Source organism: Brienomyrus brachyistius, chromosome 2, assembly GCF_023856365.1.
Source record: "Brienomyrus brachyistius isolate T26 chromosome 2, BBRACH_0.4, whole genome shotgun sequence".
Taxonomy (NCBI): domain Eukaryota; kingdom Metazoa; phylum Chordata; class Actinopteri; order Osteoglossiformes; family Mormyridae; genus Brienomyrus; species Brienomyrus brachyistius.
In genome coordinates, this window is record NC_064534.1 from 21,464,985 (window position 1) to 21,487,842 (window position 22,858).

Consider the following 22,858-nt stretch of genomic DNA (forward strand, 5'->3'; position numbering starts at 1 on the left):
CCCACTGCCTTTCTAGCCCTTCTCTTGGGTTTGGTGGCAGGCCACTGTGAGCCGGGTGCTGTGAGGACTCTGGCCTTTGGCTTGCAGGCTGCCTGGAGACGCACGCCCTTCCGGGAGGTTCTCGGCCCGGGACTACGGCCAGACCCCGAAGGAAAATTATGGCTGTAGTGCCCTGCAGCCAGGCCCATTTAATCCCATTTTATCCCATTCCTGGGTCCAGAGGCGTGGAGCTTGCTTTCCATGAGGGCTACACCCTGAGATTGGGGCTGGAAGCATTCGGTGCTAATAGCGGGATGCTAACTGGCAGGATGTTAATTAGCGGGATGCTAACTGGCAGGATGATAACTAGCAGAATGCGAAGTAGCGCACGGTATGGGGTGCTGTTTTGGGACAGTCCATTCCTTGGAGGAGCGCTGACCCACGCTCCGTATTTCGCCTGTCTCAGCAGCTCGCCCTTCCCTGCACAGCCACCCTGCACTACGTATCGTAAAAGTAGCAGCACAACTAACACTTAAAAAAACTAGCACGTTAGGAACTAACTGTGCAGGAACTAGCTTGGTCTCGGCATCCCCTTGAGGAGGGATGGTGAGCTACTGCTCGTCACAGAGTCTCGGGTCTGTCGTGTGACAGTCACTACCGATCAGCTGTCCTCAGGAGTCGTTGGTCAGTACTGGGACATCTGCCATTACAGGCTACAGCCTGTTCGGACCCCGAATCGGACCCCTTTGGAACTTCCTGCTGGCCGCATGTGGTTCTTAGTGACCTAAGGAGCACTGTGGTACTTTGTCATGTATGTGTTTGCTGGGGATTACAGGGAGAATCTTCCCTTTACTGACTCTGTGTGTGTGTGTGTGTGTGTGTGTGTGTGTGTGTGTGTGTGTGTGTGTGTGTGTGTGTGTGTGTGTGTGTGTGTGTGTGTGTGTGTGTGACATAGGTGGCTGCTCTGATAATATCTCGGTTCTGGGAACGTTCTGAATGGACCGTAACAGCTCCCTGCCCCCCCCAGGTGCCCCTGGCTGACGCAGGCCATCTCCCTCACTGTGCCACTCTACAATGGCGTCGTCTTCCTCTTCGTGCTGGCTAACTTCAGCATGGCCACCTTCATGGACCCCGGCATGTACCCCAGAGGTAGGTGACCACCCCCCCCCCCCCCCCCCCCCCGAACACCGACAGGACGTCCTGAACACATGAGCCAGCCTGCAGTGCTGTGATTCAGATGGTTGGCTTTATGTGATTATATGTTATAGTAATCATGTAAAATGTTCTTTTGTAATATAAATGAAGCCATTGCTGTCGTGTGAAGGCCGCCCGCATGCTGGGAACCTCACTGCACCCACCTCCAATGTCCATGTCCTGTTTTCTCCACAACGTGAAAGCCCTCTTCTGCCACCTGGTCATCATGGAGATGGGGCCAGAGACAGGGGTGGGGGGGACCAATAATTCAAACCGGAGGCCATGATGACTTTAGCCGTTGTTCCGCATTTTGAGGAGGGCTGTTGATAATGGACCCCCCCTTAGGCCTGTTTAACACTCCACTTATCCCCCCCTCCCAGGTACAGCGTCTGGTCAGTTGCATTTTTGTCACACAGATCTCAATGCCATGTGCCAGTATGTGGCCCCCGCACTGCATTGTGGGTTACAACTGAGCACAAGAGCAGGTGGAGTCCAGTGGATGAGAATGTGTCCAGATAGGATGAAACTTATTGTTGCCATTCTTTGCGTTTGTAATAAAGATGTGAGGGATTTTAAAAGCACCTCTCAGGACCTGATTTGCCGTCAAGTTCTTTAATGAGAAATAGGAGCTTCAAGCCTGAAATCTCTGCTTTGGACCTGTGGTCTCCGTTCCCTTGGGCAGCCCCCACGCTTCCCCAGCCCTGTCATGGGTAGCCTGTCCGAAAAGCCATCTCCCACCCCCATGCCATTGTCCCATTCCTTCTCTCCATCACAGCCAATGAGGACGAGGACAAGGACGACGACTTCCGTGCCCCACTCTACAAGAACGTGGAGGTGAAGGGCATCCAGGTGCGCATGAAGTGGTGTGCAACCTGCCACTTCTATAGGCCTCCGCGCTGCTCCCACTGCAGCGTGTGTGACAATTGTGTGGAGGTGAGGCCGCTTACACACACACACCACACACACACACACACACACACACACACGCCGCTTACACACACACACACACACACATGCCGCTTACACACACACACACACACACGCCGCTTACACACACACACACACACGCCGCTTACACACACACACACACACACACACGCCGCTTACACACACACGCCGCTTACACACACACACACACGCCGCTTACACACACACACACACACACACACACGCCGCTTACACACACACACACGCCGCTTACACACACACACACACACACACGCCGCTTACACACACACACACACACACGCCGCTTACACACACACACACACACACACACGCCGCTTACACACACACACACACACGCCGCTTACACACACACACACACACACACACGCCGCTTACACACACACGCCGCTTACACACACACACACACACACACACACGCCGCTTACACACACACACACACACACACGCCGCTTACACACACACTCACACGCCGCTTACACACACACTCACACGCCGCTTACACACACACTCACACGCCGCTTACACACACACTCACACGCCACTCACACACACACTCACACGCCGCTTACACACACACGCCACTTACACATGCACACGCCACTTACACACATACACAAACACACACACAAGCTGCTTACACACACACGCCGCTTACACACACACACACGCCGCTTACACACACACAGACACACACGCCACTTACACACACACTCACCCACCACTTACACACACACACTCACACGCCGCTTACACACACACTCACACGCCACTTACACACACACACACGCCGCTTACACACACACAGACACACACGCCACTTACACACACACTCACCCGCCACTTACACACACACTCACCCGCCACTTACACACACACACTCACACGCCGCTTACACACACACACACGCCGCTTACACACACTCACACGCCACTTACACACACACACTCACACGCCGCTTACACACATTACACACACACTCACACGCCGCTTACACACATTACACACACACTCACACGCCGCTTACACACACTCACACGCCACTTACACACACACACACTCACACGCCACTTACACACACACACACTCACACGCCGCTTACACACACACACACTCACACGCCGCTTACACACACACACACACACACACGCCGCTTACACACACACACAGACACACACGCCACTTACACACACACTCACACGCCGCTTACACACACACACACACACACACACACACACTCACACGCCGCTTACACACACACACACACACACACACACACTCACACGCCGCTTACACACACACACACACACACACACACGCCGCTTACACACACACACACACACACACACACACACGCCGCTTACACACACACACACACACACACACACACAGCCGCTTACACACACACACACACACACACGCCGCTTACATACACACACAGACGCCGCTTACGCACACACACGCCACTTACACACACATGCCTCCGCGACACTCTCCTCTAAGCGTCTGAGCTGATTTTTGCATAGCTCTTTACATATTAGGCACTTTGTGGCCTGCCTGTGTTTTTTGCAGTGAAAGCCAGTCTGCCTCTAGTACACCTCAATCTCCAGCATCCTGTGCTCCATGGTGGGCGATAGGCTCTCTAGGAAATGTGTTCAGTGACAAATCACTGCCTCCCCCTCTGGCCTGTAAGGGGCTACCTAAATGGCCCCGCCCAGTTCTCAGTGCGCACGCACAAAGACTGGAGGCTGACAGTGCTTGTGCAGAACAAGCATCCCACGCTGGAATCGTGCTCACCTCATCATCTCCACTGCTTATGCAAATGAACGCTGAACACAATGGTGTCGTTTCTGATGTGGTTTGTACTAGCCCCGTGTGGAGTCCAGGTTTAACTCACTTTGATCAGCCAAACATGCCTCTGTGATTGTCTGCAGTTGCAGATGGTCTGTTTCATATTTATGTTGCAGATGGTCTGTTTCATATTTTCTCGGTGTTAACTCTCTTAAGGTCTTAAGGTGACTTAAGCACACATTTTAACTCGCCCGCATTCAGTGCATTTTATGGAATCAGCCGTTTCACTCCTCTAAGTGTAATGCAGTGTGCTGTATTTATGAATGAACTGGAGATCCTGAACTGACTGCCCCGTCTCTCTACTGCCCCCTGCAGGACTTCGACCATCACTGCCCCTGGGTAAACAACTGCATTGGGAGGCGGAACTACCGCTACTTCTTCCTGTTTCTACTGTCGCTCAGCGTGCACATGGTGGGCGTATTCTCCTTCGGCCTGCTCTTTGTGCTGTACCACATGGACCGCCTAGGTGCCCTCCACACCACCGTCACGTATCCTCTGGAAACTGCACCCCCCCCCCCCCCCCCCCCCCCCACTGCAGGCCGAACTCCTCATTAATTAGGCCTGTTAAAAATACCACTGTCTGAGCTCTCAGCACTTATTAATAGTATTAATAGCAACTTAAATCCCTGAGTCTTACTTGCTTGTGCCACGCAAAGCTGTAAAAATGAGCTCTTAAGTTTATTACATACATTTGATTTAATTCCGTGAATTGAAAACCGAGTGTTAATTTACTAAGTAATGATTCTCCATATCGGTCCTGATCAGGCCCCTGACTTTTCGCTTAGCCTTAGTCAATACCCTCCGTGCTGCCTGCTGTTCTGGAACCATATAACCAGTAGAATTTGCATGGTGGTAAACTTTGCCAGTATTGACCCACATGTGTGTTGGCTTTGGCTGTCCCTGTTGTACCTGCACTTGGCCTCATGGTGGCAGTAGAGGTCAGTGTGAGTCTGGCTTGTACCGGTTCCAGCTCCTTGACGTTGCTGCCTCAGTCTGGTGGTGATGTGTGTAGCTGGTCTCTTCTTCATCCCGGTCATGGGACTCACAGGTTTCCACATGGTCCTGGTGGCCAGGGGCCGCACTACCAACGAGCAGGTGAGGCCGGCCCCCTTTGCACAGTAGTCTGGGTGACCACACCCCTTTGGTTCGCTCCTCTTGCCTGCCCCCTACAGGCATTTTGATTTATGTTTACCTAAAGTCCTGGCTGTGTTCTGTGTAACACGGTTTCTACCACATGCCTTTTCCCAGGTGACTGGAAAGTTCCGTGGAGGGGTAAACCCCTTCACCCGTGGGTGCTGTGGCAACGTGGAATACGTCCTATGCAGCCCACTGGCTCCCAGGTAAGGATGGTGTGCTCCCCCCAACCTCATTTTAACTGTACTACAACAAAAACATTGAAAAGGAGCCTTAAAATCAGGTGAGAACAGAACAGAAAGTGGTAAGAACTTACCACCCAAAAACACCCCCACCGAACATCAAGTGATGCTGGAGGGTACCGGATTTTCAGCTGGCCGCGGTGTAGATGACAGCAGATTTCCCCAAGTACTCCCTGAAACATGACACCACAGGATTGTAAGGGTGGGGGCTGAGGCGGATCCCTGTGGGGCAGAATCACCCCATCCCTCCGTGCGGTGCAGAATCACCCCATCCCTCCGTGCGGTGCAGACTCACCCCGTCCGTCCGCAGGGTGCGGTGCAGACGCACCCCATCCGTCCGCAGGGTGCGGTGCAGACTCACCCCGCCCCTCCGTGCGGTGCAGACTCACCCCCGTCCCTCCGTGCGGTGCAGACTCACCCCCGTCCCTCCGTGCGGTGCAGACTCACCCCCGTCCGTCCGCAGGGTGCGGTGCAGACTCACCCCGTCCGCCCGCAGGGTGCGGTGCAGACTCACCCCGCCCCTCCGTGCGGTGCAGACTCACCCCGTCCGTCCGCAGGGTGCGGTGCAGACTCACCCCGCCCCTCCGTGCGGTGCAGACTCACCCCGCCCCTCCGTGCGGTGCAGACTCACCCCGTCCGTCCGCAGGGTGCGGTGCAGACTCACCCCGTCCGTCCGCAGGGTGCGGTGCAGACTCACCCCGTCCCTCCGTGTGGTGCAGACTCACCCCGTCCGTCCGCAGGGTGCGGTGCAGACTCACCCCGCCCCTCCGCAGGGTGCGGTGCAGACTCACCCCGTCCGTCCGCAGGGTGCGGTGCAGACTCACCCCGTCCGTCCGCAGGGTGCGGTGCAGACTCACTCCGTCCGCAGGGTGCGGTGCAGACTCACCCCGTCCGTCCGCTAGGTGCGGTGCAGACTCACCCCGTCCCTCCGTGCGGTGCAGACTCACCCCGTCCGTCCGCAGGGTGCGGTGCAGACTCACCCCGTCCCTCCGTGTGGTGCAAACTCACCCCGTCCCTCCGTGCGGTGCAAACTCACCCCGTCCCTCCGTGCGGTGCAAACTCACCCCGTCCCTCCACAGGGTGTGATGCAGTGCAGTGCAGTGCAGTGCAGAATGACCCTGTCCTGCCTCACTGTGAGGACTGACACCGCCCTGTTGCTCTCTGCTCCACAGCACACCTGTTGCTGCCTGTCCGGCAGCTTTCATGTTTATGGGAATTTTAAGACTGCTTGTGTGGGTGTGCAATTCTCTCCAGACCCCTGAAATCAGAGCTGATTGTTTCTCCAACAGGCAGCAGCAAACTAAATCAGTACCTCCATCCGCCATTCCACCTCATAACAGGTACATAGTGGACCCCAGTAAGAAGGCACTGGTCTCCATCCAGCCACCCTTCCTTCGGCCCACCCTCTCAGACCGGCATGTCACCGTCAAGATCAATGACAACGGCATCCACAGCAGTATCCTGCGCTCCAAGGTCAGGATGTTGTGCCTGCACTCCCTCTCTCTTCCTGTGTCTGCATGTGCTCTCTTTTGTTTCTGTTTCTGCCTTCTCTCTCTCGCTCTCTCTCTCTCTGCCTGTGCTCTCTCTCTCTCTCTGCATGGCAGCGACTGTTATGATAGCTCTGTGCCTGTGCACTCTCTCTCTCATGCTCTCTCTCTCTCTCTGCCTGCACGCTCTCTCTCTCTTTCTCTCTGCCTGTTCTCTCTCTCTCTCTGCATGGCAGTGACTGTTATGATAACTCTGTGCCTGTGCACTCTCTCTCTCTCTCTCTCTCCCCGCCTGCTCTCGCTCTCTTTTGTGCTCTCTCTCTCTCTCGCTCTCTCTCTCTCTCGCTCTCTCTCTCTCTCGCTCTCTCTTTGCATGGCATCTCTGTGCCTTCAGATGACCATGTTTCATAAACATGCAGCAGTAAAGAAGATCTGAGCAGGGTCTCTTAGTGACAGACCGCAGCCTCGTTCATGTAACCCCAGCGTTTGACCCAGTTAAGGCCCAGCCATGATTTCGTTTGTTCCCTGTGTGTTTCAGTCCAAGGGCAGCTTGGATATGCTGAACGACAAGCCGCTGGAGACGGGCCCACCTCTGCCCCCTAAAGCCGACAAATACCGGGAGCTGAAGAGCCATCTGACCTCCAGTGAAGGTCAGGACCCCCACTGCCCCCATTGACCCCTCCACTCTCTGTAAAGGCTTTTTACGTGAGGAAGCCCTATGCATTGTATGTAATGCACCTTGGCTCAGGATAGCTTTCCTGAATGGCGCCGGAGGAGAGGGGCACCAGTGAGCAGCCCTGGTACATTTAGGGTGGATCCATACTCTGCTATAATTCAACCCCCCAGCAGGAGTATGAAGGGCGCTTAGTTGCAGGAACCTGTGGAATCTGTCAGCCTTTTAAATTTAGCTTCCATTGAGAGTCTAACCTGGCCAGGCGCTGGAATACCTTTGAGCGGTGAGCTCACCAGCCTGGTACACATGAATTATATTTGGCTCTAACACCATGTACACCCTCTAATAAATGAACAGAGTAAAATTACTGCTGTGCCCTCCATTGAGGGTTTTTTGGACGCTGCTCCAGTCCCATTTCCCAAACCTTTCATTCGCTGACAATATCTGCCTGCTGAGGCTGTCCAGCTGGAGTTTCTATTTTGGGCTTCCAGTGCCCCCTGGTGGTCGTATTACGCGGTGATAAACGTCAGGCTGATCGCTCTCTCTCTCTCCTGCCCTTTCTACCTGCAGTACTTGCTGTCTTCCAAGGCTGGTTGTTTCCCTGTTGTAGGAGACAGGTCATACACGTGTACCCATTTTTACAGGGTCACTTTGAACTTACCTTGTCAGCAGTGAACCATCAATAGTCAGTTTGCTAACAGGAAGTCTGGTTTAATATTTATAATTGGGTGGAATTTTACCTAATATTAATTTTACAGTACAGGACGAGAAGGCAAGATTTGAAATAAAACAATATCTATATATTCACGCTAAAGTCCTTTTTTGATTATTCTTTTGATTACTCATCATAAGATTGCAAATATCGCAATAAATGTTTCTTGTTTTAATTTAAGATTAACTATATTGATCTGAAGGGAATTTTCAGGTGTATGCAGCAACAAGAACATAATGCACAGAGGAACATGCATATAATGACAAATAAACAAGGCGCCAAAGCAGTAGATGTAGTGCAAATGTCTAAATGTGAGATTTGAAGGTGGCCCTTTGTGATGTCATCGCCCTGGGTATCATGTGACCCATCGCTGTCTCCCACTACAGATGGCTCCCTCTCCAACAAGCCCGTCCACCCGTCCACTCCAGCCATGTACAAGTATCGACCCTCCTTCGGCACAATCCCCAAGGTGCACTATCACACGGGTGGTGAGAAGGTCAGTCTGGCTGAGTATGTGACTGTTACCCTTTTATACTGTATGTTGTTGCTATGGTATCTTTTTGATGGGCTGGCAGACTGTTAGCAGACACTTAAAATTATAGTGTGAATATCAGAGCTGTATCAATGCTGCAGTTTATTAATATATCACGATTCAGTTTGTGACGGTTTTTCATCAATATTTTGGACAACTGATTCGATTTATTTATTTGTTGCAGTACTGTTTAACACCAACAGAGTCAAATGTAATGATTTTACAATAATTTTTTTTTACATTTGCCAATTTAAAAAATGCTCTTATTGTATAGCCATACCAAGTGCACTGCAGTGCAAAAAATAGGTCAGATGTACCTCTGCAAGTCAAATATGTCATTCTGTGGTTTTTTCCCCTCATTTGCTGTTCACTATATTTTTTATTTATTTTGATCTGTACTTTTGATATACAGTGATCCCTGCCTATCGCGGAAGTTACGTTCCAGACGCATCAGGGATTGGTGAAAATCCGCGATATAGAAAGACCATATAAATAAACATTTTTTAATACAAACCGGATTCCAAAAAAGTTGGGACACTATACAAATCGTGAATAAAAACTGAATGCAATGATGTGGAGGTGCCAAGTTCTAATATTTTATTCAGAATAGAACATGAATCACGGAACAAAACTTTAAACTGAGAAAATGTATCATTTTAAGGGAAAAATATGTTGATTCAAAATATCATGGTGTCAACAAATCCCAAAAAGTTGGGACAAGGCCATTTTCACCACTGTGTGGCATCTCCCCTTCTTCTTACAACACTCAACAGACGTCTGGGGACCGAGGAGACCAGTTTCTCAAGTTTAGAAATAGGAATGCTCTCCCATTCTTGTCTAATACAGGCCTCTAACTGTTCAATCGTCTTGGGCCTTCTTTGTCGCACCTTCCTCTTTATGATGCGCCAAATGTTCCCTATAGGTGAAAGATCTGGACTGCAGACTGGCCATTTCAGTACCCGGATCCTTCTCCTACGCAGCCATGATGTTGTGATTGATGCAGAATGTGGTCTGGCATTATCTTGTTGAAAAATGCAGGGTCTTCCCTGAAACAGATGATGTCTGGATGGGAGCATATGTTGTTCTAGAACCTGAATATATTTTTCTGCATTGATGGTGCCTTTCCAGACATGCAAGCTGCCCATGCCACACGCACTCATGCAACCCCATACCATCAGAGATGCAGGCTTCTGAACTGAGCGTTGATAACAACTTGGGTTGTCCTTGTCCTCTTTGGTCCGGATGACATGGCGTGCCAGATTTCCAAAAAGAACTTCGAATCTTGACTCGTCTGACCACAGAACAGTCTTCCATTTTGCCACACTCCATTTTAAATGATCCCTGGCCCAGTGAAAACGCCTGAGCTTGTGGATCTTGCTTAGAAATGGCTTCTTCTTTGCACTGTAGAGTTTCAGCTGGCAACGGCGGATGGCACGGTGGATTGTGTTCACTGACAATGGTTTCTGGAAGTATTCCTGAGCCCATTCTGTGATTTCCTTTACAGTAGCATTCCTGTTTATGGTGCAGTGTCGTTTAAGGGCCCGGAGATCACGGGCATCCAGTATGGTTTTACGCCCTTGACCCTTACGCACAGAGATTGTTCCAGATTCTCTGAATCTTCGGATGATGTTATGCACAGTTGATGATGATAACTGCAAAGTCTTTGCAAGTTTTCGCTGGGTAACACCTTTCTGATATTGCTCCACTATCTTTCTGCGCAACATTGTGGGAATTGGTGATCCTCTACCCATCTTGGCTTCTGAGAGACACTGCCACTCTGAGAAGCTCTTTTTATACCCAATCATGTTGCCAATTGACCTATTTAGTGTTAATTGGTCTTCCAGCTCCTCGTTATGCTCAAATTTACTTTTTCCAGCCTCTTATTGCTACTTGTCCCAACTTTTTTGGGATTTGTTGACACCGTGAAATTTTGAATCAACATATTTTTCCTTTGAAATGATACATTTACTCGGATTAAACTTTTGATCTGTCATCTACGTTCTATTACAAATAAGATATTGACATTTGCCATCTCCACATCATTGCATTCAGTTTTTATTCACAATTTGTTTAGTGTCCCAACTTTTTTGGAATCCGGTTTGTAGTTTAAGTCTTAAAATACCCCTCCCACACGCTTTAAACACATGTAAACTTATTAAAATACACTTTGTAAACACATATGATATGTGAGTGTTGGGCTAAGGATATGAGTACATATGAACATAATAATAATAATAATATGTAATGTATATGTATGTATATATATATTTATACATACACATCTCTCTCTCTGTCTCTTTATACATAATGGAATAAGTACAAATAAAAACTTTTTAAGCTCAGTATGGGTTCACAAAAAGTTTGCTCACAACAGTCAGACCACAGGCAAGGTACGCGATATGCAGAGAACTGTGATGCCTCGGGGAAAAATCCGATATAGCAGGGGCGCGATAACTTGTGCAACCGAGCTGAAGAGTAAAAGCACTTTATTCAAGTATTTGATCAGTATTGGAGCGGTTAACCAGCAGGATACAGGGGTAAAATTGTGATGCATTGAATCATGACACAAGCATCGTGATGCGTATTGTGTCGTGGGCTATCCAGCAGTACCCATCCTTCCTGAACATGTACACAGATCACAGATCTGTTGATATGACTGTGTACTTCTGCAGATCTCCATGCAGGAGGAGCGTGGCCCTGGATCCATCGCGGAGGAGAGCGGCCATGCACCTGATTACCGCTCGGAGCCCAACCTGGAGCTGCCCGAGTGCTCAAACCCCTCGCTGCACCGCAGCTTCCGGTCCTCCCCGCTGCAGCTGGACTCGCTGAGTCTGAAGCAGGCGTACCAGCGCAGGGACGAAGCACGACTCTGCGGCCTGGAGCCCGAGATGGTGGCCAGTATGGCCGACGCCCCCTGCAGGCCCGTCTTCTCCTCCAACACTCTGTCTAATCGCAATGGCAGCCTGTCCTACGACAGCCTGCTGGGGCCCGGTGTAGCCCTGTCCGCCGGCGAGTGCCTGAGCCGGGCCACCCGCTCGCCCTACCTGCCCGCCAGGGCCCCACCGCCCGCCTACAGCCCTGCTGCCGCCCACCGCTCGCTGCCACCCAGGGACCCGTCACCGGTGCGCTATGACAACCTCTCCAAGACCATCATGGCTTCCATCCAGGAGCGCAAGGAGCTGGAAGAGCGGGAGAAGCTACTGCAGCCACGCGGGCGATCCCAGACGCCAGCCGGCTACCCCGCGGATGCCGATGCACGGGACAGCCCTGGGGGCCGCAGTTTACCACCGGCTGGCTGCTACCACGAGGGCCTGAGCTCTCGTGGCCTCACGCCGCCCACGTACGGCTCCAGGGACAGCCTGGTGGGTGGGGCCACGGCCTATGCGGGCAGGGCGGCCGGGCTGCGCGGCTCGGTCACGTCGCTGCCGCGCGCACCCAGGACTGCCGACGGCAGCATGGTCTTGCAGGGCCAGCCCGGTGAGCCCCCCTATCGGTCCCCAGGCCACCAGCCTCACCGCTCCCCCGCCGCCCTGCCCCGGTCCCCTCCCTACACCCGGCACAGCCCCCTCCCCATCATCAGCGCCTTGGAGCGGACAGACTCGCCCCCTCTGTGCCCCAGGTACAAATCCTAACGTCTAATTTATTACCCAGGGGGTAGGCGTGGACAGTGCCCCCCCCCATTGGACAGGAGCCCCCTGTGTTTCTTTCTATGCATTTTTTAAATGTTGTTTACTTTTTAATATTTTCTCAAAGGCAGCGTGTTTTGTGTTTTTACGTTTCCAGCTAATAAAAAGCTCCCTGTCACCTGCATGTTTTCACTGTTTCTGCCATTTCTGTCTGTGAAGAACTGCCACTTAAATACTGTTCCCTGTTTCCCCACTCAGGTTTCGTATGTTCACATCATGCACGCATTTCTCTCTCAATAAGTTAACTGCTCTGGTAACTCTACATGACTCGCCTCATCCCTACCCTTCATCACTCGCTTCGTGACTGTCACCTCATAGCTGTCTCTTCCTGACTTACTTCTTGACACTTTCTGTGCCACCCGTCTTTAAGACAGCTTCTGGGAGACACTGAGCCAGCCGAGTGCCGCTGGTCAGGCTCCAGAACCTTCCATGTACAGCACATACCTGTGCCACGTAAATTACCAAAATTTTGTGTGCGTGTGTCCATGTGTGTATGCATATGTGTGCGTGCACGTGTGTGAGTGTGTGTGTGTGTGCGTCTATATGCGTGCATGTCTACGTGTGTGCGTGCATGCATGCGTGCGTTCTCACCTCTGTGCCAGTGAAGGCTGACCCCATCCAGCATTTTGTAAAATCAATCCCATTTATCTTCCCTCCTTTCCTCTTTCTCTCCCCATCCAGAGAGGAGATCCATGGGAAAATGGCTCATGGTAAAATTAACGGGCAGCCCAAAGACCAGTCACGCCTGGGGCCCACTGCCATTGGCCAAGGTGTTCCCCTTAGTCCCGGCCGGCATGCTAATGTCAAAAAGGTGTCTGGCGTTGGCGGGACCACCTATGAGATCTCCGTCTGAAAGCAGGACTCCAAGCCAACCAAAGCTGCCACTGTCACAGCAGCTAACGCCACCGTGCTACAGAGAAAGGGCTCTTTTACTTTCTCTTGCTTATGTAAGACTGTCGACCAAGTGGCCACGAGCGGCCTTATCTTCTGGAACATTCTGTCAGCCTGGGCGACTTCGGCTCTCTCTTCCCGACACTAGTTGCGAGTTGCCTGGCCGTCCTTCCTCTGCTCTTGCTCCTCTTGTCCTCCTGGTTCATGTCTGTCGTCGCCCGATGGCCATCTCGGATGTGTGACGGGGCAGCTGGTTGGACGTGACCGCTCTTGATGCTCTGACTCGCCTAGTCTCTTTGCCCTGTCTGTCACGTCTGGTTCTCGCATTCTTCAGTCTTCGTACAGTAAGGTCAGCACATCACATAAGGGGGGTGACCTCAGACCTCTGAGTCCTGAGATCCATCTAACGCACAGGAAGGCCCATATCCATTCATGGTCCCTCATTTCTGTGGTAACATAAGTCATCTGCCTTTTTGGGACGTCACAGACAAACGCACACAGAAATCTGTTACCATCATGGGTCTCACTGCTCAGGACCCCGAAGGTGCTCGAAGGTGTCTGCATCTATGCCTGAATGTCTGTGTGGTTTTTATTTACCGTTTTTTTTTTTTTTGGTAGATTATGTTGATTAGCTTGCGGGTACCAGCTTGGAAACAGGTGACGGCTGTTTGTGGTGAGTAATATTGTTTACAGGGACATACACAGTCCAGGAGCGAAATGTTTTTAAAGTCGTGTCATTTGGCTGTACTGAGGCTGTTCCCCTGGATCATCCAGCCCTTCGATAAGAATGTCTACAGTCAGTGTTCCTTTTATGTTTTTTTTTTTTTCCTCTTTTGCCCCCGCCGCCCCCGTCCCCCCCCCCCCCCCCCCCCCCCCCCCGCGCATGCATACATTTGCTGTCACCCATGTCTGTCGTGTCTCTTGGTGCTTGAGTACAGGACTCGAACCCAATGCCAGTGTCCTGTCAGCTGTCAAGGTCCTGAAGCTCATTCCATTAGGAGCGTCACCGTCCTGCTCGCTTCTCAGCCAGACTCCGCAGGGAATTCATTAGCGATGTGGTTTCGCAGGAAGCCTCTGTAAAAGGTGGGTGCCGAGCAGGCCAATAAGCAGAGTCGCCCGTTAAAAAACGGACTTTGTGATTAAGAAACAAAGTACACACCGTCCACAGCCATGTGAATTATGAAAATACAAAGGTCATTTTTTTCCATTTTATTTTGTTCTTTTTGAAATGTTTATACCCACTATTTCAATAGTTTGATACATTTTGATTTTTATACAGAAAATTCTGTCAGGGAGTTTCTCTTTTTTGTCTCTTCGTAATTTGTAATTTAAATATATTAAATTATTATTATTATTATTATCCATGGTAAGGGATGGGGATTGGGGAAATACTTCTATTTATTGTTTTCTCTCTCCAGTATTTTGCGGTGTGGAATAAAATGCTAAGGAACATGATTACAATACCTTTTTTCCCCCAAATCTGCCCCTGGGACCCACTGGTCAGCAAAGCTAATTTATCTAACTACTTGCTCATCAAGCCAATTAATCACGACCTTCTCTAATTGAATGAGTTGTGCTGGTTACAGGACCAGATATGGTTATATAAGCCAGGTAACCCAAAGCACGTGGAGCAATGAAGCAGTGCATTATGGGTTAGATACATGCCCGTGCTCACCGCGGCTGTCTGGTACAGCACATACCATATACTGCAACGTGGAATTTTAATGTCTTTTTTTTTTCGTTGAAGGATATATATAGTTTGATATTAAAGTACATTAGATTTTTTTTCCATTTTAAATCACTGATTAAATGTAGATTTGAAATTTTCCACCTGTTTGGTTTGTTTCTCCTGTCTGTGTGTTTGGTGACGGTGAAATGTGGAGTTAAACACTTCCTCCTAATTGGCACTAATGGTATAAACTTGAGACTGGAAATCGATGAGGGGGACATTTTTGCTGTTACTGTATTTCTGATTAATCGGAGGCAGCGCTCATCTTCCATGGCGTTGCAACCAGCCGTAATCGGCCCGAGGTACCAGCTGCCGCAGACGTGGGCTTTCGGCTGCCGTATTGTGTGCCGTGATGCAGGCGGACAGCAGAGAGTCCTGCGCAAACACATTCACACACACGCACACTCTGGGGCTCTTCTTTAGGAAAATTAAGATTTCATCTGAGATCAGTGTGTCTACATTTATATATTTTATATGTTAAATGCACTGTGTGCTCTATTTGATAGTGCTTTTCTTAAAAATCTGAAGCAAAAATTATTACTCGCCGTAGTAATTAGCCAACTAAAGTTCCCTTACGTAATCATTCCTGCTCATTATTCTGGTGTTGAACAAATAGTTGTCACACTGTATGAGTCTGAAAACTGATACTTACTAGCAAACTGGAAATTTTATTAGCTATTGTCAGCTTTAAAAAAAAATGTTGAACTGGGAGACCTCAAAGGTTAGCTTTTATTGGTTCCACAATTACAATGGCAACAAAGTCTTGCATGGTAACTAAGAAGCCACGTTCTGTAAATTTTCCTCATCTCCATGAAGCACACCCATCTGCCTCTTGTCTTATTTACCTGCAGAATACAGAGGGACACCAGCTGATATTCCAGGCCTTTTATTTTATTTGTTCTTCTTATGACTTCGTTTTTCAAATCCATGAAGGGGAGCTTAGGCTTGGAATTTACATGATTGGTATGAAAAGTGAATCAGTCTCACAGTGGACATGCCAGTAAGGGGAGCACTTGTACACTTGTATGTAAAATGTTCCTGCTCTGTGAGGATGTTGCATATTCCTATGTTTATGGCCTCAGCCTGAATGTAAATTTACGGATATTTTTTTATTTTTACAGTTTTTAATAACTCTCAATTTTGCATCTTCTAGCTGTTTCTTTGAATAAATTGCCTGAGGGGCATCCATATAGATTAACATCACACTGGAGATCACATGATCGAAAGGTTCATTAATAGGTGTCTTGCACAATTTTTCTGCAGCTTTAATATCCATATAAAAACTTTTAGGTAGAAAATAGCTTATTTTTTATATATATATACACACACACACACACACAGTACAGACCAAAAGTTTGGACACATCTCATTCAATGTGTTGTCTTTATTTTGATGACCATTTACATTGGTAGATTCTCACTGAAGGCATCAAAACTATGAATGAACACATGTGGAGTTATGTACTGAACAAAAAAAGGTGACATAACTGAAAACATGTTTTATATTCTAGTTTCTTCAAAATAGCCACCCTTTGCGGTGATTACTGCTTTGCACACTCTTGGCATTCTCTCGATGAGCTTCAAGAGGTAGTCACCTGAAATGGTTTTCCAACAGTCTTGAAGGAGTTCCCAGAGGTGTTTAGCAAGTGTGCAAATCTACCAATGTAAATGGTCATGAAAATAAAGACACCACATTGAATGAGGTGTGTCCAAACGTTTGGCCTGTACTGTGTGTGTATATATATATATATCACTGAATTTCAAAGTGAGCCCCATCTTCAACTGGGCTCATTTTAGACACTTTACCGATAGTCTGCCTCCACCCAGCCCCTTCCTATTCTGTGAACAACAAACGTTAGAGGTTTACTGTGACACCATAAGCAAGCCAATAATCAGTAAGGAGGTCAATCTGCATCACTTCAAAGAAGGTACACAGGGGAAGTGGTAGGTGAGCCCAGCCTCTAGGCAAAGTAAAATAAGGTACGCAGTGAATGAATCCAGGGAAACGCATGCAATCAATCACAAGGTCAAGTCATAACAAGTCATCTTTATTTCTGCTTTGGTGGAATCTAAGTCTATCATAAAATAAAAACGAAGAACACAACTGCTTGGTACTAAAGTTCCACAGATGGCCACATGGTCTCACACACTCCTGCTGTGCATTTCATTCCCTCCAGCAACTCAAAACCGCTTCAGAACTGAGCAGACAAGCAGGGCCTCACCGCAGGCAAATGGGTTACAGGAATATCACAACTCAGGCCTGCACGGTAGCCCTTCCACCTGTCAGGAAAGGCCTCCACACATCATTTCCTCTCTCCATATAAATCCATCATTCAAAAGAAAGAAAAAAACCCAACTGAAAGCGATGCCCAATGTGGTAGCCGTTCCACATCAAGCCTCATATCACAGTACAATGTCAAAGACGCCTTGGGTTACAGATCATCGTCCACCATAAAAGGGAAGAGAGATTTTAAAAAAATAAAATAAAAAGTACATTTTCATGAATAAGGAATGGTTACTTTAAGTTTTGCCAAGATCATGACCTTAGGTGGCAAAGAAACAAAAACCCTTCAATAAACAAAATGCAAGTGTCCAGATACGGTTTATTTAGTCCATTGTAGAAAAAAAGGAAATGACAAGTTGAAGACCGTAGGACTGTGAGCGTCAGCTTCACTTCTCCTCCGCGGTGTCTGCCTCCTTCTCCTTCTCCTTCTCCTCAGATCCCTGCTTTTCAGCAGGTTCGCTCTGCTCTTTCACGGACAGCTCCTCCAGCTTCTCGGTCACCTTGTCCGCATCCTGGGTGCTGCCTATGAGGACAGCAGCATGCATTGGCCATTGTGACCTCACACCTCAGGTCAGATACACGCTGACACTGCAAGAATCTCTCTGCCTGAGCTCACGTTCACTCAGCGTGGTGGGCGTGCGCTGCCTCTTATGTCGTCATATAAGCAACGCATAATAAAAGCCCAAAGGTTTGACCTCTTCAAACAAGGCCACACATTTTGTATGTTTACATGTCCCAGAACATACAGACACTTGCCTACGGTGAAGCCAGCGTCCATGACGCTCTGCGTGTTGATCTAGCAGACACAAAAGCACCAGGCTGAAGGCGGCAGCGAGGGGCAGAGTGAGTCTGCATGGGCCGGACAGCCTTTCTGTAACATCTCCTTACCTGAACCTTCTAAAGTCTTCCTGACCTCTTCTTTGCATTCGTCAAACTTCACTTTAAATTTCTGTGCGTCTGAAACAGAGAGCATGTTGGTTCAGATGTGGGGGGGGGGGGGGGATTTGCCGTCAGCACAGCGAGTGGCGGTGCACAGCGACGGCGAGGACTCACTCTCGGCGTTCAGGAAGCGGATGGCCAGCAGCTCCGGTTTTGGGTGCTCGTCGGCAAAGTCTGCGTGCGTGTTCCACACCCACGCCCGGTCACTGCCCGCGTTTGGCTTCAGATCCATCAAGGGAACAACTGGAGGAATGCAATTAATTCAATTCATCTTTATTATCATTATATAAAATTTACAATACCACAGCAACTGTTCAATGAAAGGTACATTTATGTATACTGTGAAGGACAGTGTGAGAGAGGGCAGACAATGTAATACAATGAAATAATTCAGACTGAAGTACCCAATGAGGGAGGGAAAAGTAAGGAATGTAAAGACAGGCAGGGGAGTTCCCAAAGAGAGTTTTCTATAGAGTGCCTTCAGACGGCACGTCCATTCATGTAGATCAACGCAAACAGATCATCCAAACAATATGGTGGAAGTCCTAATTTTACACACACACACACAGCAATCAGCCTGTAGCGACCTGATGTGCCGGCGTGGACCCTCTCGCCCTGGACTCACTATTGTGGTTGGCGCAGATCTTCAGGGTGCGGTCCCTCCGCATCAGCAGCCGGATGGAGCCCTTCTCCTTGTGCCGGAGCAGCTTGACGTCACCAGTGCCCCGCTCCTTCCACTCCGGCGGGTCGTTCTCTGAGGCGAAGCGGTACAGTTTGGCCCGCCTGAGAAAACACACAGGTATGCTCGACGTTCATGCAACACATGCTCAGCTGCCGGACTGCAGCACCACACGTCAGCAAGACAAAAAGGTGACATCAATGTACAGAGCTCAACCAATAATAGCACGACTTCTTTGCTCTGTGAAGCACTGCTTCCTGATCTTTACAGGTATAATACCACAAAGGTATTTTACAATAAACACAGGTCCAAGTCCCCAGGACAACATAAGCAAAATGGTTAGGTTTCTTAACAGTGGGTTGTAATATCACACTGCCATTGGCCCACTCACATTTTGAAGAGCTCCTCTTCATCTTCCTCTAATGTTTTGACATCCTGCTCTGGAAGTGACACAATAGGCTCGAAGTGGGGGTCATGGTTTGACTCATCTGTAGCAGTCTCATGCTCTTCTTGTGTGTCCTGTCAAAAAGCATACAATTTGATTCACGTTATGGATAAATCTGTGTTATATGCAAGGAAGCGGGTAGCATCATGTAAAAGGTTGATTTGTGACCCACTGCTGTGCCCTAGAGTAGAGTACATAAGCTGGATGGCTTAGGCAAAAAACCTCAATTTAGGTAACAAAAATATTTTTTAACAGAAGCATCAGTCAGGTAACTTCAAATTAGCCGAGACCTACAGAAATCCAATCCCTGGCCTGTTTTTATTTAGCCAAATCACAAATCCATGCGACATGCCGAACTTCAATGGATCGGGCTGATGGCCTCTCGTACGAGAGCCGCCGTGTAGATGCACCCCACACCCCGCTGACGTATTGCTGAGCGCCGGTCCGGTTCTGCCGTAGTCCGGTTTAGCACGACTGCCGTATCCCACAAACCAGTTTATTCATTCAAAGCATACTCCTGCGTTTTAAGTCCCCGCAATCCTGTACCCACATCCAGCACCTCAAATAACGCTTAAAATCGTAGTGCTGGCTTTTACAAATCGGCATTATGGTGCCTGAAGGGGAGTTTCTCGCTGTTTACAAATGGAAGGCGGGCTTGTATGATATGCATAACCGGCCAGGCGAAGGCCTAAGAGTACGCTGGGCTTGGGGACCCGCGCAAACTCTCTGTAATCTTCTGCTTTACGTATAATATGTATTTATATATAAACAGGATTAAAGTTGAGTTTTATTAAAATACACAATTATTTCCGGTGAATTTCAAAAACTTGGCGCGGGTTTCGAACGGGTGGCTTGTACAAATGTGAGCGATGCGGCCTAGTCACTTTAGCCTAACATGCTAACAGCACTGTCTGTGAACCCCGGCACTTCAGCTTCGTCACTTTAGCCTAGCCTAGCCCAGCATGATACCAGCACCGTGCGGGCACGGCAGCAATGCAGCTTCGCCTCTTTAGCCTAGCCTAGCATAATAACAGCACCGTGAGGGAACCTTGGCGCTGCAGCCTCGTCACTTTAGCCTGACCGGCTAACGGCAACGCATGGAGACCTTCTGTGTGGCCTTGTGACAAAACCTAGCTGACCGGCATATGTGAGCTGATCTATCGGCTTAACCAGGGTTTAAGAGCCAGTTTCATCCATCCAGCTTCAATAAAAAAAAATAACTTTAAATATTATTCCTCATTGCCACTGAACAGCGTCACTTTCTTAGATCTACGTAAGAAACTTTCGGATATCTGGGCAAAGCAGCAGCGCAGTTCCATTAAAACAACAATCGGGAAACAAGCGGGATCGGCGCTAATCCCACTTCGGGAGTGAGATACCCTGGCACATCCCGCTCATGCCAGCACACACCAGTTCGCCGCCAAACGAGGCGTTTTGGATCTAAATTTACCCGGGAAAAGACACTTCTAATGAGCTGCAGAGCTACGCCCGTGGCGCCATACATCAGCATGCTAAGGCTACCCATACAGGATGCTCCTAATGATGCTGCGGCGCAAAATCGCAACTTTTTAAAAATCGTTCCACGTTTTAACTTCACGGACAATAGAATTATCGTTTGATCCAACGTGTTTGTACCCCAGTCTCCCCCCGACCAGAACACAAGAGCAGCGGCGGCGCCAAACAAGCCGGCCCATCGCCCGGGTTCCATCCATCTCCATCTCTCATACAGTAACCGGTGAGGTGAGGAAAGAACCCAAAATATGTCTGAAATCCCGCACGGGGCCCCGAAATGACAGCCTCCGTGCACCGCGGGGCTTCGGTGCTGGCCATCGACGCATTCTTACCTTGGTGTCTGCCATGTTAACGTTAGATGCTGTCGGATTGCGCTTGCTGTCCACCGGTGTGCCTCCCTCTCCTTCTCTCTCTCTTGTCCCGTCCCGTCCTCCCCCTTCCTTAACCCTGCGAGCCCCCTGTTCTCCGCCGTCGGTCCTCCCGCTTCCTGCCGCCCGGGGCGCCGCTCAAATGTCCCCATTCACGGAAAATTGCTTATTACGTATGCATTTATGTTTCTCATAGTACAGCGAATGTTTTTTTTTATCTCTTTTATGCATTAATACCTGGAGTGTGTTTTTATTGTTGCTGAAGCAAATTATGATTAAATGCGCTTCTCTCAGATATTGGTTATTATTAATTAGTGACTGGTAATATTGTGTTCTTGCATCTCGGAGTATTTTTAGAATTTAGTGATCAATGATCATTGTTGACACACCACAGCACACAGTGGACGAAATGTGTCCTCTGCATTTAACCCATATGTGACATCCTGGTAAACTTGAAACTATTGAGAATTTTTATTTGGTTTTGGAAAGTTTTCACATATTATATTCATATCTTTAGCCGGGGTCGTCAGGGTATCTCGTCATTATTCTTAATGAATGAAAACTTAGTATGTGGAAGAGTTTGCGAGGATATCGTTCTAGTTTTCTTGTGTTCAGACTATTTGCTTTGCAGTCTTTTCCACAAAAAATACCTTTAACAAAAATATTCTGGCAATTATAAATAAAATGTAGTAAACCATCCCGAATATTAGGTGTATATTTTGGCGAAAACTATATTGCAGGGAACATGATTTATATATGAATTTCTTATATCTAAAAATATATTTTAGAAAACTAATGTCTTTCAAGTATTGTCACAGGTCCGTAATAGTGAAATGGTTACTTTTTACATTAACGTGTTAATGCCTATGGCTGTATCACTGTATCCAAAATGTAAATATACTTTTATTCAAAATGCTGCCATTGTTTTCCCGTCGTTCTTAGCGCCCTGTGTTCACGTGGTTTCCCTGTCGAGTATACGCAATTTCCAGCCCAGTCCCAGTACATCAGGTCCCAGCTGTGTGACAAAATCATAGCTGCGATCTAGCAATCGGTTTCATTTGGCGAACGTTTGCGAACTCCGCAGCTGGTACCGACTTCTATGATGTCTGTCTTTTTTAAAATCGCGCTCTAATCTTTGTTTCACGAGTAACAGTAGGCTTTTATTAGACCTTGTTCGTTGTACAGTTTAGAGTAGCGACAGTTTTATTTCACTGCTGGTGATTATTCCATGCTGGTGCAGCATGGAAATCACGCTGTTCTATGCTATTTATTTTCAGCAGGGCTTATGCACCAAGAAGAAAAAGTATTTAAAAAATAATTTTCTGGGGAGGTGGGGCAGTTCTCTGGGTTGGGAATCAGAATGTTACTAGTTCAAATCCCATGGTCGGCAGAGCCCAGCCCAGGGACTGGCTGACCCTACTATCTCTCAGTTCCATGAGGTGGCCTCCTGCGATGCTTTTCCAGCTGTCCTGAAATAGGTCCCCCATATTTGCAGAGCTCTCATGGCCGCTTTACCTTCACTCTCTGGTCAAACTCCTCCAAAACTATCTCTGCTG

At 48.7% G+C, this 22,858-nt stretch overlaps 2 protein-coding genes and 1 non-coding gene across 3 annotated transcripts in view; 1 reads left to right on the forward strand and 2 right to left on the reverse strand.

The window, feature by feature from the left end:
* Nucleotides 1–14,196, forward strand: part of zdhhc8b (zinc finger DHHC-type palmitoyltransferase 8b) — a 49,654-nt gene extending 35,458 nt beyond the window's left edge. The window contains exons 2-11 of the mRNA XM_048994261.1: nt 1,007–1,128; nt 1,949–2,106; nt 4,306–4,478; nt 4,983–5,085; nt 5,239–5,330; nt 6,707–6,839; nt 7,392–7,503; nt 8,625–8,734; nt 11,443–12,389; nt 13,138–14,196. Of these exons, the coding sequence (XP_048850218.1) occupies nt 1,007–1,128; nt 1,949–2,106; nt 4,306–4,478; nt 4,983–5,085; nt 5,239–5,330; nt 6,707–6,839; nt 7,392–7,503; nt 8,625–8,734; nt 11,443–12,389; nt 13,138–13,309 (2,122 nt within the window). The 3' untranslated portion in view covers nt 13,310–14,196. The remainder of the gene's footprint in view (nt 1–1,006; nt 1,129–1,948; nt 2,107–4,305; nt 4,479–4,982; nt 5,086–5,238; nt 5,331–6,706; nt 6,840–7,391; nt 7,504–8,624; nt 8,735–11,442; nt 12,390–13,137) is intronic.
* Nucleotides 14,197–17,745: 3,549 nt separating this feature from the next.
* ranbp1 (RAN binding protein 1) lies at nt 17,746–21,281 on the reverse strand. Its single transcript, XM_048992747.1, has 5 exons — nt 21,267–21,281; nt 19,369–19,496; nt 18,924–19,081; nt 18,413–18,541; nt 17,746–17,882 (listed from the first exon to the last, which is right to left on the reverse strand). The coding sequence occupies exons 1-5, from the start codon at nt 21,279–21,281 to the stop codon at nt 17,746–17,748; spliced, it is 567 nt and encodes a 188-aa protein (XP_048848704.1).
* Nucleotides 18,086–18,212, reverse strand: LOC125732350 (small nucleolar RNA SNORA77). The gene has a single exon (XR_007391731.1). It is a non-coding gene; the product is annotated as a small nucleolar RNA SNORA77 (small nucleolar RNA).
* Nucleotides 21,282–22,858: the final 1,577 nt, after the last annotated feature.

Bases quoted from the DNA above. Each gene is read 5' to 3' on its own strand.
- ranbp1 (XM_048992747.1), bottom strand. The intron at 18,542-18,923 runs GTGAGTCCAGGG...GCATTCCTCCAG, and splicing joins GATCTGCGCCAACCACAATA to TTGTTCCCTTGATGGATCTG. The intron at 17,883-18,412 runs GTGAGTCCTCGC...CTGTCCTCATAG, and splicing joins CCGCTTCCTGAACGCCGAGA to GCAGCACCCAGGATGCGGAC.